The sequence below is a fragment of the Nuphar pumila genome, chromosome 14 (assembly GCF_984573655.1).
Source record: "Nuphar pumila chromosome 14, dmNupPumi1.hap1.1, whole genome shotgun sequence".
NCBI classification, from domain to species: Eukaryota; Viridiplantae; Streptophyta; class Magnoliopsida; order Nymphaeales; family Nymphaeaceae; genus Nuphar; species Nuphar pumila.
In genome coordinates this window covers 6,530,334-6,544,834 of record NC_143262.1, presented here as the reverse complement: position 1 = coordinate 6,544,834, position 14,501 = coordinate 6,530,334, and the positions used below count along the sequence as shown (strand labels likewise).

General features: G+C 35.3%; 1 protein-coding gene and 1 long non-coding RNA gene across 2 annotated transcripts; one reads left to right on the top strand and one right to left on the bottom strand.

Moving 5' to 3' along the window:
* Positions 1-426: 426 nt before the first annotated feature.
* LOC149816194 (uncharacterized) lies at positions 427-1,399 on the top strand. Its single transcript, XR_016427648.1, has 3 exons — positions 427-515; positions 683-768; positions 1,135-1,399. It is a non-coding gene; the product is annotated as an uncharacterized LOC149816194 (long non-coding RNA).
* A 144-nt stretch (positions 1,400-1,543) lies between these two features.
* Positions 1,544-2,646, bottom strand: LOC149816193 (3-isopropylmalate dehydratase small subunit 1-like). Its single transcript, XM_089987605.1, has one exon. It carries the CDS (start codon positions 2,566-2,568, stop codon positions 1,801-1,803), a length of 768 nt encoding a protein of 255 aa, XP_089843731.1. The 5' UTR covers positions 2,569-2,646; the 3' UTR covers positions 1,544-1,800.
* Positions 2,647-14,501: the final 11,855 nt, after the last annotated feature.

Below are 14,501 nucleotides of genomic sequence, written 5' to 3'. Positions count from 1 at the left end.
TCCCCGTACCCTCATTTTTTGAAATTACCGTGTCTTACCTTCCATACCCGTACTCAGGTGACATAGATTAGGCCCCGTTGGAGCCAACCCCTTATGCTCATGCATCTTCCTTGGACCATTCATTGATAGCATCCAACATATTTTAGCTTTCAGTTGCTTAACCTGTTTTCCAAAAATCATTTTATGCTTATTGTTTATCAATAAAAAATAGAAATGACTTTTGCATTTTATTGGTTAAAATCTAAAAGGTTGTTTGCTTTCTACTTCCATTTTGCTTAAGTTAGCCATGTTGTCTCATGTATTTGATTTTTAAATTTAGCTATTCTTATAAAAGATTGAATTTGTTACAATCTTGCACAGCATTTGTGGTTTAAATTTTGCTAAGACCATATGAAGCTTATGTTCTTATGGTTCATAAAATCTACAGTTGAGGCTCATACTTTAGTTTTACAGAGGAGGTCCTGACGCATAGGGGTTTTGAGGTTACAAGGCTAAATACCTACTCCACATCCACGGTAATGTTCTCTATTCTTCTACTATATTCTTTGATGAAGTATGTTCCGCAAGTGACTGGATGAATCCAAATAATATTCTTTGATGAAGTGATGCATGACTTTTAAACAGTTCAAAATGAGTCGTCTAACATTCACATTCGTTTTCTCCTTTTTCTTTTTCTATGCAGGTTTCTGTTCATGAAGTAGATCAAGCAATCTTAACCGAGGCACTCTCTCTGCCAGTAGTTGCATTGGCTTGTCCTTCTGCAGTCAGGTATCAATTTCTCTTTCCATATGCTTATTTATTTACATGTACGAGACTCTCTCTCTAAAAATAAAAAAGAATTCATAAAGAATAGAGAATTATCTTAATTCAGTTTCTAATTTATTTCTTTTGGTTATTCAGTCCACACTCATAATGCATCTTGAGTCGTTAGATGCTTATCGAATGTAGGTTCTCGACTATTGCAGTTTACTAGTTCTGACACCATTCTTTAGAATGCCAAAAGTATGTCCTATACACATTTGCTTGTGCACGACTGCAAGCAACATTAGTTTTTCCTTCTACACATTCTTCTCACATTTTTGTTACCTTATATTTTTCCTTTTTATTGTTTTGTGATGATGTTCCAATAAACAGTGCTCGGGTTAGAATGATTTCGAAATCCGATAATTGGGACAATTCTATTGCTTGCATTGGAGTGACAACAGCTTTAGCTGCCAAAAAATTGGGCCTGAAGAAAGTATATTACCCACAGAATCCTGGCATTGAAGGGTATGCTTCGTTTCTCAAACATCAAATTATACCTTCTTAACTTTATCAGCAACCTTTAGCCATTCCTTTTGTTACCAAGTTTATAATTTCTCTTGCGGACTTTTGAAATAATTCAATAAAAAAGTTCGTGTTAGTGTTGTTGGCATTATCTCTATTGGTGAGACTGCTATATGGAAAACATTAATGAGAATGTGCATTCTTCAGTTAGGCATAGCAACATTCTATTGATCTTTGTGAAAAGCCAATTTTTTATTTAGTCCCAGATTGATTTATACTAAGGCAAAAAACGACGACAATGGTGTACTCTAATTCATTTCATGACATGAAAATACAGCAAACAAACACCACCCACCGTGAGGAACTTAGCCAGATTACACAACAATAGAACTGAAGCGTTACCACACAAAAAGAAGCACCAATTACACTACAAATAGTTAAATACACCACGATTTAAAGTAAAAAAGAAGTAAAAAAGAGATACCAACCAACACCACCTAGGAAAAATCCGGCGACCCCCTACCGGGAAACACCCTAAACCGACGCGATCATCCCCGTCTTCCGGGCATAAGCAAAGATCCCACCCGCCTGAATAACCGGTCCGGCGTCCCCGATCGGCTTCAACCCGTACGCCTTCCCAGTGGTATGATTAACGAGCGAATTCTCCGCAATATCGACCGTGACAACGTCTCCCGTCCGGCATTCCTCGCAGAGGCGGGCTTCCGACTCCAGCGGGTAGAGCTCTCCGGTGGCGACGGAGTTCCGGAAGAAGATCCGGGCGTAGGACTCGGCGACGACGGCCTTGACGCCGGAGGCGCCGAGGGAGACAGGGGCGTGCTCGCGGGAGGAGCCGCAGCCGAAATTGGCTCCGGCGACGACGATGGGGTAGTCGGTGGTGGAGAGGCCCTCGGCGACGAAGCGCGGGTAAGGGGAGGGGAGGCCGATGAAGGCGTGGGAGCCGAGCTTCCGGTACTCGTCGGGCTTGGAAGGGAGGAGGGTGAGGTACTCGGCGGGGATGATCTGGTCCGTGTCGATGTTGTCGCCGACGACAAAGCAGGGACCGTGGAATCGGTTGGCGGCGTCGGTGGTGGTGGTGGCGGAGGAGGAGGCGGCGGCGGAGGTGGAAGTTAAGTGGCAGAGAGGGAGGTGTTGGTGGCGGAAAGAGAGGGGTTTTTGGGAGGAGGAGGAGGAGGAGGTGGGTACAAGGGTTTTGGGGAGGACGAAGGAGAGGGACGCTGGCGGAGCGGCGGAGAATCGGTGGCGATGGATAGTGGTGGCAGCGGTGGCGGTGGGGATCGCCATTGAGATTGAGAGAGAGAGAATGGGAGGTGTCAGGAGGTTAACTGCGGCTAGGGCTGAAAACTGGGAATGGTTCGACTCGGATCTGTTTGGAAGTGAGACATGCAAGTTAGATATGGATCGAAATACAAGTAGGGATGGCAGTGGAGCGGGGGAAACGGGACTGGCCTTGCCTCGCTCCGTTTGGACCGGGGATGAAGGTTAAAATCAAAACCCGTACGGAGATGGACTTATGCTTTGCCCTGCCCCGCCCCGCCTCGTTCCCAACCCTTCTTTAAGGATGGCAATGGATAAAAAAAAACGGGGCCTCGCCCCGTTTGAACTGGAGATGGAGGTTAAAATTCAAACCCGAAAGGGAATAAAAAGCGAGGATGGAGGTTCGGATTTTGAGACGGGGTAGGGTGGAGACATTGTCCCCCGCTGCGATCCACTGCCATCACTAAATATTAGGGCTGTCAATGGGTCGGTTCAGATTTTATCAGGCTCACTAAAATTGAATCCCAAACTTAGTGCCTTATAGTTTTAAAAATTTATTTTTATTAAAAATATATATAAGAGACTAGTAAGATAGGGTTGGGTACTCGACAAAAAAATCACTCAAACCCTGCCCACATATATGACACGAGCCGAACTGAATACCCTCTGTTTGTGCCCAACTCGTTTATGTTATAATGAACTGCTTGCGGCCTGATTTGTCGAGTCCACTTGACAAACACGATGAGATTTGTGCAAAACTGAACTGAACTAAACAACACCCTTTGGTTTTGCTCAACTTGTTTGGGAGCTGCTTGTGGCTTGGGTTTTCCAAGTCTGCGAGTTTGGTATGGGTAGAACTGACCCAAGCCTAAATAAAAAAAACTAAAACAGAATAATACTACATATAATGCATTTATGTCAGTGAAAATAAAATAAAATTGATAATTTATCGATTATAGATCTGATTAAGTAGTCTATGGATTATCGGGTACCCAACCTGATCCAAATACAAATTCTTGGGTATGAGCATGGAAAGTGCCAACCCAAAAATATTTGAAACGACCTGAACCCGACCACATCAACAGCTTTACTAGATAAAATATATATGATGAAACATCCTATAAATCATTCTTATACTAAATTAATAGGAAATTAAAATAATATAGAAAAATAAAAAAGTTATAATTGTAACTTTGATGTAAGTGATGAGATGATGAAGTATAATAAGATAATCAAATTAATAAAGATTTTGATGTGTTTGAAAACACAATATTTCCACGTTTTAACCTAAATCCCAACATGAACAATGAAAATATCACAATAAAACCCGAGATTTTTCTTTGATATTATATTGAATAAAGAGAAAATTATTTGTATTTATGACTCGAGTACAATTCTTGATTTTCTTGATACTCTCGATATTCTTGATATTTTTAATATTCATAATATTCTTAATATTCTCAATTTTTTTGATATTCTTGATTTTCTTTATTTTTTAATTAGTGTAGAATTTAGTCTCAATGTATGAATAACATTATTCAAAAAATTGTAAAATTCAAATTTGAAAACTAAAATAAGAAATTAGACGGTTTGAATATGCATGTCCTATTTCTTTAAGCTTGGATCTCATTTAAATTAAAGTGTGTATTTTAGTGTGAAAATAAGTGATACATTATTTAGAAAATAATTACAAAACAAATAATAAGTTATTTTAAAATATGTAATTAGTTTGCATCTTAGATAATCTTTACATGTACCTAATATGAAGGGACCCGATTATGATAAAATGAATTCGGATATTTCACTAAATATTTTTAGAAATTCAATTAATAAAATATTGGATATAGACATTTGAGTGGATCCAATATCATTGGATTGGACCCTCATATAGGACAACCTATGTGGGCCCTACTTGAAACCAATTAATTAAGAGGTAATTAAAATACTTAATTAATTAATTAAAAGCTCAAAGAGAGTGGGACATCTCCCACCTCTCAAAATTCTAACTCAACTTAAATAATTATTAATTGATTAGTCGTAATAGTTAAAAAAAACTAAGGTTTTTAAACTTTTTGGACTCTCCCAAACCACACGGTTTTGGGAGAGAGAGAGTCCCATTCCAAGTAGGAAAGAGGGGTGAGAGGCTTTTTAAAGCCTCCCACACGCCGTCTCTCTCTCTCTCTTTCTTCATAGTTTTGGGTTTTCTCTTCTTCCTCCCCTATTTATATTTTAGAAGAGCCTCGGTAGAGGAGTTGCAGCCATCAGACTTGCGTTTTGAGGAAGTTTAGGAAGAAGAAGAGGAAGAGCATCCAATACACCTATGTTTTTTGAGTTTTTAAGCTAACCGATTTTACTAAGGTAAAATCTACATGGGTTTTTGCTTTTTACATACCCTGAGAATGCATAATCTTGCTAGGACTATTCCAAATGAAATCTAAGTGTGGTTTAATGTATGAATCAAACCCAAATCATATGGGGATTGATCTCATATGATCTAAAATCTTTTAAAAAGACAAAAAACGGTTTTGGAGAAAACCTCAAAATAGAAGTTTTGTTTCGAAAATCATGTTAAATATGTTTAGGTTTGTTTCTTAGATTTTTTATCTTATGAAATTAATTCTTAGACCTTATTGGATCTAATATAATATGATTTTTATGATTTTAAAACCTTGAAAGGTGTTTTTACAAGAAAACCTCAAAATAAAACATGTTTTTAAAGAAAATCATACTACACAAATTTGTTGTTTTCAAAGGTTATTAGGGCTTGAGAACATCCCTAAAATCATGTTAGAACTGACCATATAGGTTCTGAAATTTTTGGTAAAGCCTTAAAAAGGTTTTTACAAATACCGGTTTTGGAAAAATCTTAACAATCTAAATTTTTATGTTGAAATCCATGATAGACATTTCTTATTTTTTATTTATGAATTTAATTGGTTATGAGCAACATGTATTTAATTATTATCATGTTAGTTGGGTTATCTAACTAATTGAAAAAGGTAAACCTAAACTACCAAAACCGTTCTTAAAATTTTTGAGGTCTCTTTTGGAAAATCATCATAAATTGTGTTGTTTCCTTGTTTAATTTGATATTTGTTAATTTCAGTATGTAATGCTTATGATCAACATGTTTTTTGTGTTAAACTTGTGAATATGGATGTATAAGATGCAAAAATCGAATGGATTGTCAAAAGAGAAACAAAACCTTAATTTCTCAAACATCAATCTAGGGTTTTAATCACTTTATTGAAAAATAAATTATGATGCATATGCTAATGAATAATGTTTTCTTTTTGGTTCATGTACAACATAAACTGAGGTATATTATGTGGATTTACACTATATATACTTGGCTGAAATTGAAATCATAAATAAACTTGTGTAAGTCTCCCAATTAGGGTTTAGGAGAGCCTTTTTTGAGAAAATGACTTATATAATTTTATTTATGTAATTATTTAATTATATTTGATGGTTTAGACTTAATTCATTTATATTTATATTAGATTTAAGGTTATTTGACATGGTTGGAACTTAACTCATAAATTAGCTCATGTGGATTAATTTGATTAGGGCTTGTGGGAGCTTTTCTCATAAAAATTGATTCACATGGCTTTTATTTATTTTTTTTGTTTTCTTAAATTTTTTTATAAATATAGTTTATGTATCATATCATATCAGATCTGATGTAAATGTATATGATTGATATGAAATCAATAATAAATCTTAACTTGTGTTATTCAGGTTTGGTGTAGGGATGCTCTGTTTCTGAGAAATAGGCTCCTAAGCGATTCAAAATTTATTTTTATTGTTAAATTTAATTATGACAACATGAATTGATTTTGTTTTGTGTTTCAACTTATATTAGATGTGTTATAATATTGATCACAATATGATTATGAATCTGAGATATGATGTTAATATGCATTCTCACTTGGTTGCGAAATTTGATGTGATTTTGGGTTATTTTAGCCGCGTAATCCAAAAACTTAATTGTTTCTCCTTAACCGTGTTTTTTAAAATTCTGAAATTTTGTGACATGATTTCAGACATATATATGTGGATGTATGCATTTTTTCAGTCCTGTAGTGGATTGTCATAGTGCATGGCTGCCTCGTTATTGGCTTAAATATCGTAAAAATTTTGGTTTTTGCAGGAAACGATTTTGGAAAAACTATGAACATGTGAATGAAAATGCTTGTGATTCTTATTCATGCTTTGATGAATTGTGTTCAACATGATTATGTTATATTGCACGTTTAATCTCTGAGTAACATATTTATGTTATGCATGTGTCATGATGAATACATGTAGTGCGATGTCATGCAGTATATGAGTATGAAATGCATACAGGAAAATAGATACCTATAGGGTGCATGTACATGGGTGTTTAAATAAATTTAAATCTTGATCTAGTATTCAAAAGAGGATCGTGATTTGAATATTACAATGAGTTATTTCTCAATGGTAGCTGTATTGACCCATGACTTAATAAAGATAACCTTGTTGTGAGATTCTAGGTATGTTTTTACCAAGGTGTACTCAACCCGAATGGTTCTATATCTACCTTAGAGAGGGTAGGCGGTATAAACCCTCTGAACCTTTTTGGTTGCTTCGAGGGGCTATACTTTGGTGGTCCCAGTCTAAAAATGTTAAGGGATCAGGACTACCAAATATTTGTGTTAAGTTAGTATCTCTAGGAGTCGTTTTGCAAAAGTTAGTGATTGATCCATTATGGCTTGAAGTCATGTCCAAGTAGAACTCTCTCTCAGTTTGAGACTGCTCCTGTAGGATGACTGAGTCAGTCACTCAAAAAATTAAAATACAGATCATAATAAACACCCGAGTAGTTTAGTTTGTTTCGTAGGGGCCTACGTATACCCGATAGGCATTTGGTAAACAAGTGAAATATTAAAATAACTGCTCATTTTACTTTTATGCAATCTAATATATGTTCATATGTTTATGTGATGCATGCATGTGATGAGATAAGATATCGTGGTTGTGATTTATCCTAGTAATATGAATTACTAAGTTTTACTATTTAGTGATTCAGTAGAATATTTAATACTAATTTTTGTTCATTGAAAGTAATGCATGTGTATGCAAGCTCAGTGTATAGTATAATTGCATTACCTATGTGGATCTTATTGAGATCCTCCAAAGTCTCACGTTTTCAAAATAAAATATTTTTAGGTAATATGTGATATGTTGTTGCGGATGCAGGTTGCTGCATCGGTGCTGTGTGAGATTGATAATTTTGAGATCTTGAGGGCTATCTTTCAAACTTTATTTAAACATTATTTGATGTTTTAAATTTCAATATTTTAGACAGATGTGTGAATGGTTTGATAATTATGTTAATTCATTTAATATTCAAACTTATTTATTTCCTTAATGGTTGAATGTATGTGCTTCATAAATGTAACCCGTCCGAGATGTTTAACCAAAAATCAAGCATGTTTAATTGATTTCAAATTAGTATTTTAGGCTGTATAACATAAGTAAAAATGAGTTTTTGTCAATTGCATATATATTTTTTAACTTTGTTAGAATGAGCTATTAAATATCAGTGCATGTGCAGACTTATTTTTTAGAGCTTAATTCAGTTAAGGCAATGTCATTGATGAATCATTTAAGTTAATGATTCTTTTACGTAATGTGTTCAATCGATTTATTTTGTTAATGGTGTTTCGTATTGAATTTGGTACTATGAGGCTAAGAGACACTCGAGCTTGCACTCAAGCAGGTAGTCTAATGCTTGGTACGGTTGAAAGTGTCTGTTGGTGAAACCGTTGCATTATTACGTATTAGAAAAAAAAATTGTGTTAAAAATTTGAGGCATTATAGTAACTGTTGATCCATTCATTGAAAAGGTACAATCACTCCTTATCGGGCTATAGTATTAAACCAAAAACTGGGTTTCTTGCAAAGAACTATGCAAGAGCAGTTTATAATTGTCTCCTTGGCAGACTTGATTTATCTCCAAACCATTTATGTGCTAGAGGGTGTATCTTATGTTGAACCGGAGTTATTCATAAAACATACTACAAAACATGTGAAATTAAAAGACATTACTTGAGTGCTACTGTGGAATATGTTTATCAACCAAATATGATTCTCATAAGGGTTTTTGCAAGTCTAACCTTGTAGATGCATTAGGCATGATCCATTTGATAGGAATCAACTCTTGGATCATCGTAATCAGATCAAGAAATGCAATTTTTTATGCTTGAATATTTATAAAAAATTTGAGCCATTGATTTTCAACCTTTAAAAGATCCTTCTTGTACATTGTAATTGGATGATCCAAAATTCTGTTTCTGTACAACCAAATGTCTAGATCACACCCGTACGGTGAAATTTAAAAATAAAAAATAAAAAATAAAAAACCTATAAAAATCTTTGTTCATACCAGTAAACATATTTTGTTGGTAAACATATTTCAGTTACATCTACTGTAGACATATGGCATTCAAATCCCCATTATCCTGACATTGCTAATACGAGGTAAAATTTTCTTCACAACCCAAGTCAAGCTCGACTTGACTCGACACAACTCACCATGAGCCCTTCCCCATGGCGGAGTTGGGGACTAGAGGTAAATGAACTGAGCCTCAACAATCTTTGTTTGGTTTGTTTGACACGCTTACCCATTGCAGGTTTGATTTCAGGGTAAGTTTGTTCGATCATAAAATACCCTGTTTTATATTAAAACAACTATTTCCCCCAAGTACAAACATGGGAAAACCAGCCATTTTCATATGAGAATAGCTGGTTACCCATGGTGGCTAAAACAAATACATCGTAAAGAAAAATGGTCGGCACATGTAGTCTGTGATGGAGTGGGCCCCACATTTTCTTGGGTTTTCGTATGAAACCCTTTCCTAGCTCCCCTGGGGAAGCATTTTTCTCATGGGAAAAATGCAGGGCCCATTGGGGCATGCGGCAAAGGCATTTCTGTTGTGTCTGTGATAACAAATGGAACCATAAGAAAATTCGGCACCACTTGCCAATGAGAAAAAAAATCTAGGTCACAAATCTTGTGCTCACAAAAATTGTGGCAGGAGAAAATATCGCGATATATTGAAAATATGTTTTTGCTTGAGAAAACCTCGCGTGAATATCATAATATATAAAATGACAATAAAATATAAATTATAAAATATATCAAACAAGTGTTTCCATCACATTAACTTGCTATAAAAAATGTATTTAAAATAGATTATATTATTTTAAAAGCTACGTTTTTCGGTGTTACACAGGCTTTCGAAATTATTGTGATTGACTGATATTTGTTACATAGATGCTCTGTGACAAATATCGTGAGAAATTGCCTGAAAGTTTAAAACGGTAATTTCTCGCATGATTTTCAAACTGTGACAAATATCGTGATATTTACATTTTTAGCAGATACTTATCGTGAAAACCCCCGAGATTTTTATTTTTAAATGTGTTTTATTTATATTTTCTTATAATTTTTTAATATTTTTTAATGCCAAAGATTTTGCCGAAAAAATGCAAGATTTATGAAAAAATTCCAAATCTCTTGAGTTTTTGACTGCCGTTATTTTGCCGTTTTAAACTTTTGTCACTATGCATAGATGTACCATAGAGCAAAATTTAGCGATTTGGTGACCAACCCGGATGAAAAAACAAACGTCAAGCCTTCATCCATTTATGAAACAAGATTATGAATGGTTCTTGTCAATGGTTTCTATAACAAGTTGCATCAATTTATCCGTTATGAGCATTAAGCATAGCATAAAGATGGTTCAGGTTTTGCAACTATAGTTCTTGCCTAAGCTAGGGCTGTCAACAGGTTGGGTACCTGATCCATAATATTGTGTACCTGAACCCACCCAAGTAACAACCAGTTAGGTAATTGGCTTTGGGTTCGAGTTATATCAGGTCAAGAAGTCCCAAACTCAACTGGGGTCAAGTGGTAAGCCGGCCGAGTTTTACGCTGCCAGAACAATGATCGTAAGTACAGCAGGCAGATCCAATGTGGTTAGGTCTCCGATCCTGTGGACCAAGACAGTGATCATAAAGCAACATGGGACCATCAAACGCCACTGCCTTGTCCAGGTCTGAACCACATTCAATATATTTATATTTATGCTTAATGAATGCCTTCCCATGCATACAAGACAGACTCTCTTCATACCACAGTGACCTTGCAGTATACCAACTGTGAGTCCCTTTATCAGTTGGACAAATCTCAAAATTTGTTTTATCAGGGGAAACTACATCCCGTACACAAGTGGGAGGAATACCTTTATTTTTCTACTTCATATTATCGGCCTAATAATAATAATAAAAAAATATTATATGTCAATCATAATGTGACAAGTGTTAAACCCAATAAATAATTTTAAAATAATACTTTAAAATATTTTTTTAGTATTTTTTACATTTATTAAAAAATAACTGACTTATCGTAATTCTGCTGATACGATACGATGGGTAGGCCGATATGCACCGATACTGATAACATTGGTTTAAATTTTCAGGATAAGGCTCTGTTTGGGAGGGGAGACATAGCAGAGAGTTGAGAGCTGCATTGGGATGGAAGACCACAATAAAACTCCTTGGAAGGATGTATTTGGTCACCCCTCACAACAACGGCTCCCAAACAGAGCAGAAGAGAAGTAGGGATTCATCATTTGGCATTGAGCTAACAAATGGCCTACTAATGAAATATGAAAGACTGGCAATAATATTGTTATGTGAAATTCATTCGAGAGTCAACGAAGATTTTATAGCATCATAAAATTAATTAATCAAGATAGCAAGATTATTGGCGCTTCATTTGGTTGGCAAATGTGATTCATTATGATTATTGATAAATTATATTGGCATCATTAACAAATAGTGCTTTTAACTCTGGCTTTGAAACAATGAAAGGGTTGAGCAATATGACAAGTATACTTTAAAAAACGGCTAAGCCTAACTCTGCCCCAAAGGGGTTTGTCACAGTGTGATGGGGGCGACTCCCTGGGGGCAAGGGATAAGCTCACGGAGTTTTACGCTGCCAGGACAATGATCATAAGTATGGCAGACAGAGCTAGTGCCGATAGGTCTCCGTGTAAATATAAAAATAAAAATCCCGACTCTGTGTCATGTCTCACATTGCCACTAGACCAAGCTACGTAGGAATTGCAGATGCCCAATTTGTTGGACCAACCAACCAAGCTCCATTAGTGTTCTCGATGAGGGGCACAATTTGGATTATTTGTCAGATATAGTCCCACTAGCCTAGCACTCAACATTTCATGGTCCAGCAGTTGCAAGTTGGAGCTTGTTATAGGCATTGACAAAGTAAAAGTTGTGCAAACCCTGGCGTCATGGATCCACCAAGTGGTTGAGAGAGAGGGTGTTGTGTGTTCTCCCCAGAACACAAATTGCGTGTTCAGGTGTATGTGGAGGAATATTTTGGGACCCGTGATAATTCATATGCCAATGTTGCCCACGTGATAATTAATAAAATAACATATAAAAAAGGTATGTATGCTTTTGACGGAAATGTCCTCCCGTAAAATAGATAAGCGTTAGACGAAAATGTCCTCCCTCTCCTCGTAAATAGATTTGCACGTTTCGCCTTTATTTTTAGCTTGTGTTACAACACATGGCCGCCTTCTCGTTTTTGCCTTGTGTTAGATAGAAAACCTCTTCGGGTTCGTTCCTACCTCGTGGAGATAACTATAAATCAAACGACTGGTTCGATCATTAGTAGGCGTCATAGGGGGATTTGTCGGCCATCTCTTTTTACAGTCTTCTCTTCTTCTTCATTTTTGTTAGGCGGTAAAAAAAACAATGATGCACAAACATTTCAACAAGTGCCACTAAGGTCACATCGTGAGTATCTTTCTATGTCATCTGTGATTGTTAAAGAACATATGTCGTCGTGAGTGTCATTAAGGCGTTGTTTTGTTATTGCAGGTAGATTTTAACGTTTCAACGATTGGAAACTTGAAGACATTTGTAAGACGCTATGACCTGTTGACAAGAATACTTGGTTACAGATGCGAGCAAGGGCCTCTACCCCATCCAGTATCATTCATTCACTCAGTATATTCAATATAACGCAAATCGCGGTTGTAGTAACACGTATATCGATTTGTGAGATATTGTTTTGTTTATTAATATCGATTTGTAATATATTATGCTGAAATACCGTATATCAATTTGTAATATATTATGTGTTTTTCTAGTGTCAATTTGTGAGATATTGTTTTGCTTGATAATATCAATTTGTAATACATTATGCTGAATTGTCGTATATGGATTTGTAATATATTATGCATTTTCTAGCTTCATTTATGAGATATTGTTTCGGTTGAAAATCTTGATTTGTAATATATTTTGTTGAATTTTCGTATATCGATTTGTATGTGTTTTTTAGTATCGATTTGTGAGATATTGTTTTGTTTGTTAATATCGATTTATAATATATTATGCTGAATTGTCGTATATTGATTTGTAAGATGTTGTGTTTTTCAATGTCGATTTGTGGGATATTGTTTTGTTTCTTAATATCGATTTGTAAGTTATTATGTTGAATTGTCGTATATCAATTTGTAAGATATTATGTATTTTCTAGTGTCGATTTGAGAGATACTATCTTGTTTGTTAATCTCGATTTGTAATATATTATGCTGGATTGTTGTATATCGATTTCTAAGATGTTATTGTTTTTCAGTGTCAATTTGTGAGATATTGTTTTGTTTGTTAATATCAATTTATAATATATTATGTTGAATTGCTGTATATCGATCTGTAAGATATTATGTGTTTTCTAGTGTCGATTTGTGAGATATTGTTTTGTTTGTTAATCTCGATTTGTAATATATTATGTTGAATTTTCATAAATTGATTTGTAAAATGGTATTTGTTTTCAGTGTCAATTTTTGAGATATTGTTTTGATTGTTATTATCGATTTATAATATATTTTGCTGAATTGTTGTAAATGTATGCGCTGGCTAAAAAAATTGATGTTTTGCTCATGACAGTACTGAGCATATCAACTGGTTGCATTGAAGATAACGTATCTCAATCACTGGAAAGTCATGGAGCAACGGACATTCGTACTATCGACGCACCTAAAGAAGTGAATATGTGCACTATTGATGTACATGATAAGAAGGGTGCAGGCATTGGATTTACTCTAGACTTGAATATTCCAGCAGACGAAATGCAATTTGATAATTATATTCCAGCAGACGAAATGCAATTTGATAATTATATTCCATCAGACGAAATGTAATTCGATAATGAGGTAGACGATCATGACAGTGAACTTGATAAAGGTGCAGGCACCTCAAGTCTACATGATATTACACTTGACTTTGTTCCCATAGAGAGAATGCAGTTTAATAATTAGGAAGCTGCATACAAATTTTACAATGATTATGCTTTAAAACTTGGCTTCAGTATTAGAAAGTATTCTTGGGCAAAAAATGCACAAGGTATCGTGGTGAGAAAGACATATGTTTGTTCTAAGCAAGGTTGAAAGAAGTCAAGTGAAAATCCAACAAGGAGCAAGTCAGATTCAAGATGTGACTGTCCAGCGAGAATGGTGTTAAGAAGACTTCCAAATGGGAAATATATAGTTCATACTTTAATCAATGATCATAATCATGAATTAGCCCCTTTTTTTATAACTCCTATGTTAAGGTCACATCATAAAGTAACTGAAGTGCATGTTGCAGTTGCTGAAATAGCTGATAGTGCCAGCATTACACCAAGGAAGACATACAATTTATGTGCGCGCATAGATGGTGGTCGTGAGAATGTACCATTCACGCCTATGGATCTAAGAAACCATTTGAAAAAGAAGAGGTCAGACAACATGAAGAATGGAGGAATATGTTCTTTGATTGATTACCTACAAAAGAATTTAAGCAATGACCTTGGTTTTTTTAGTGCAATGTAATTAGATGAAGATGGGTATGCTGTGAAT

Excerpts from the sequence above, each read along its gene's own strand:
- LOC149816193 (XM_089987605.1), bottom strand. The coding sequence starts at position 2,568 with ATGGCGATCCCCACCGCCACCGCTGCCACCACTATCCATCGCCACCGA.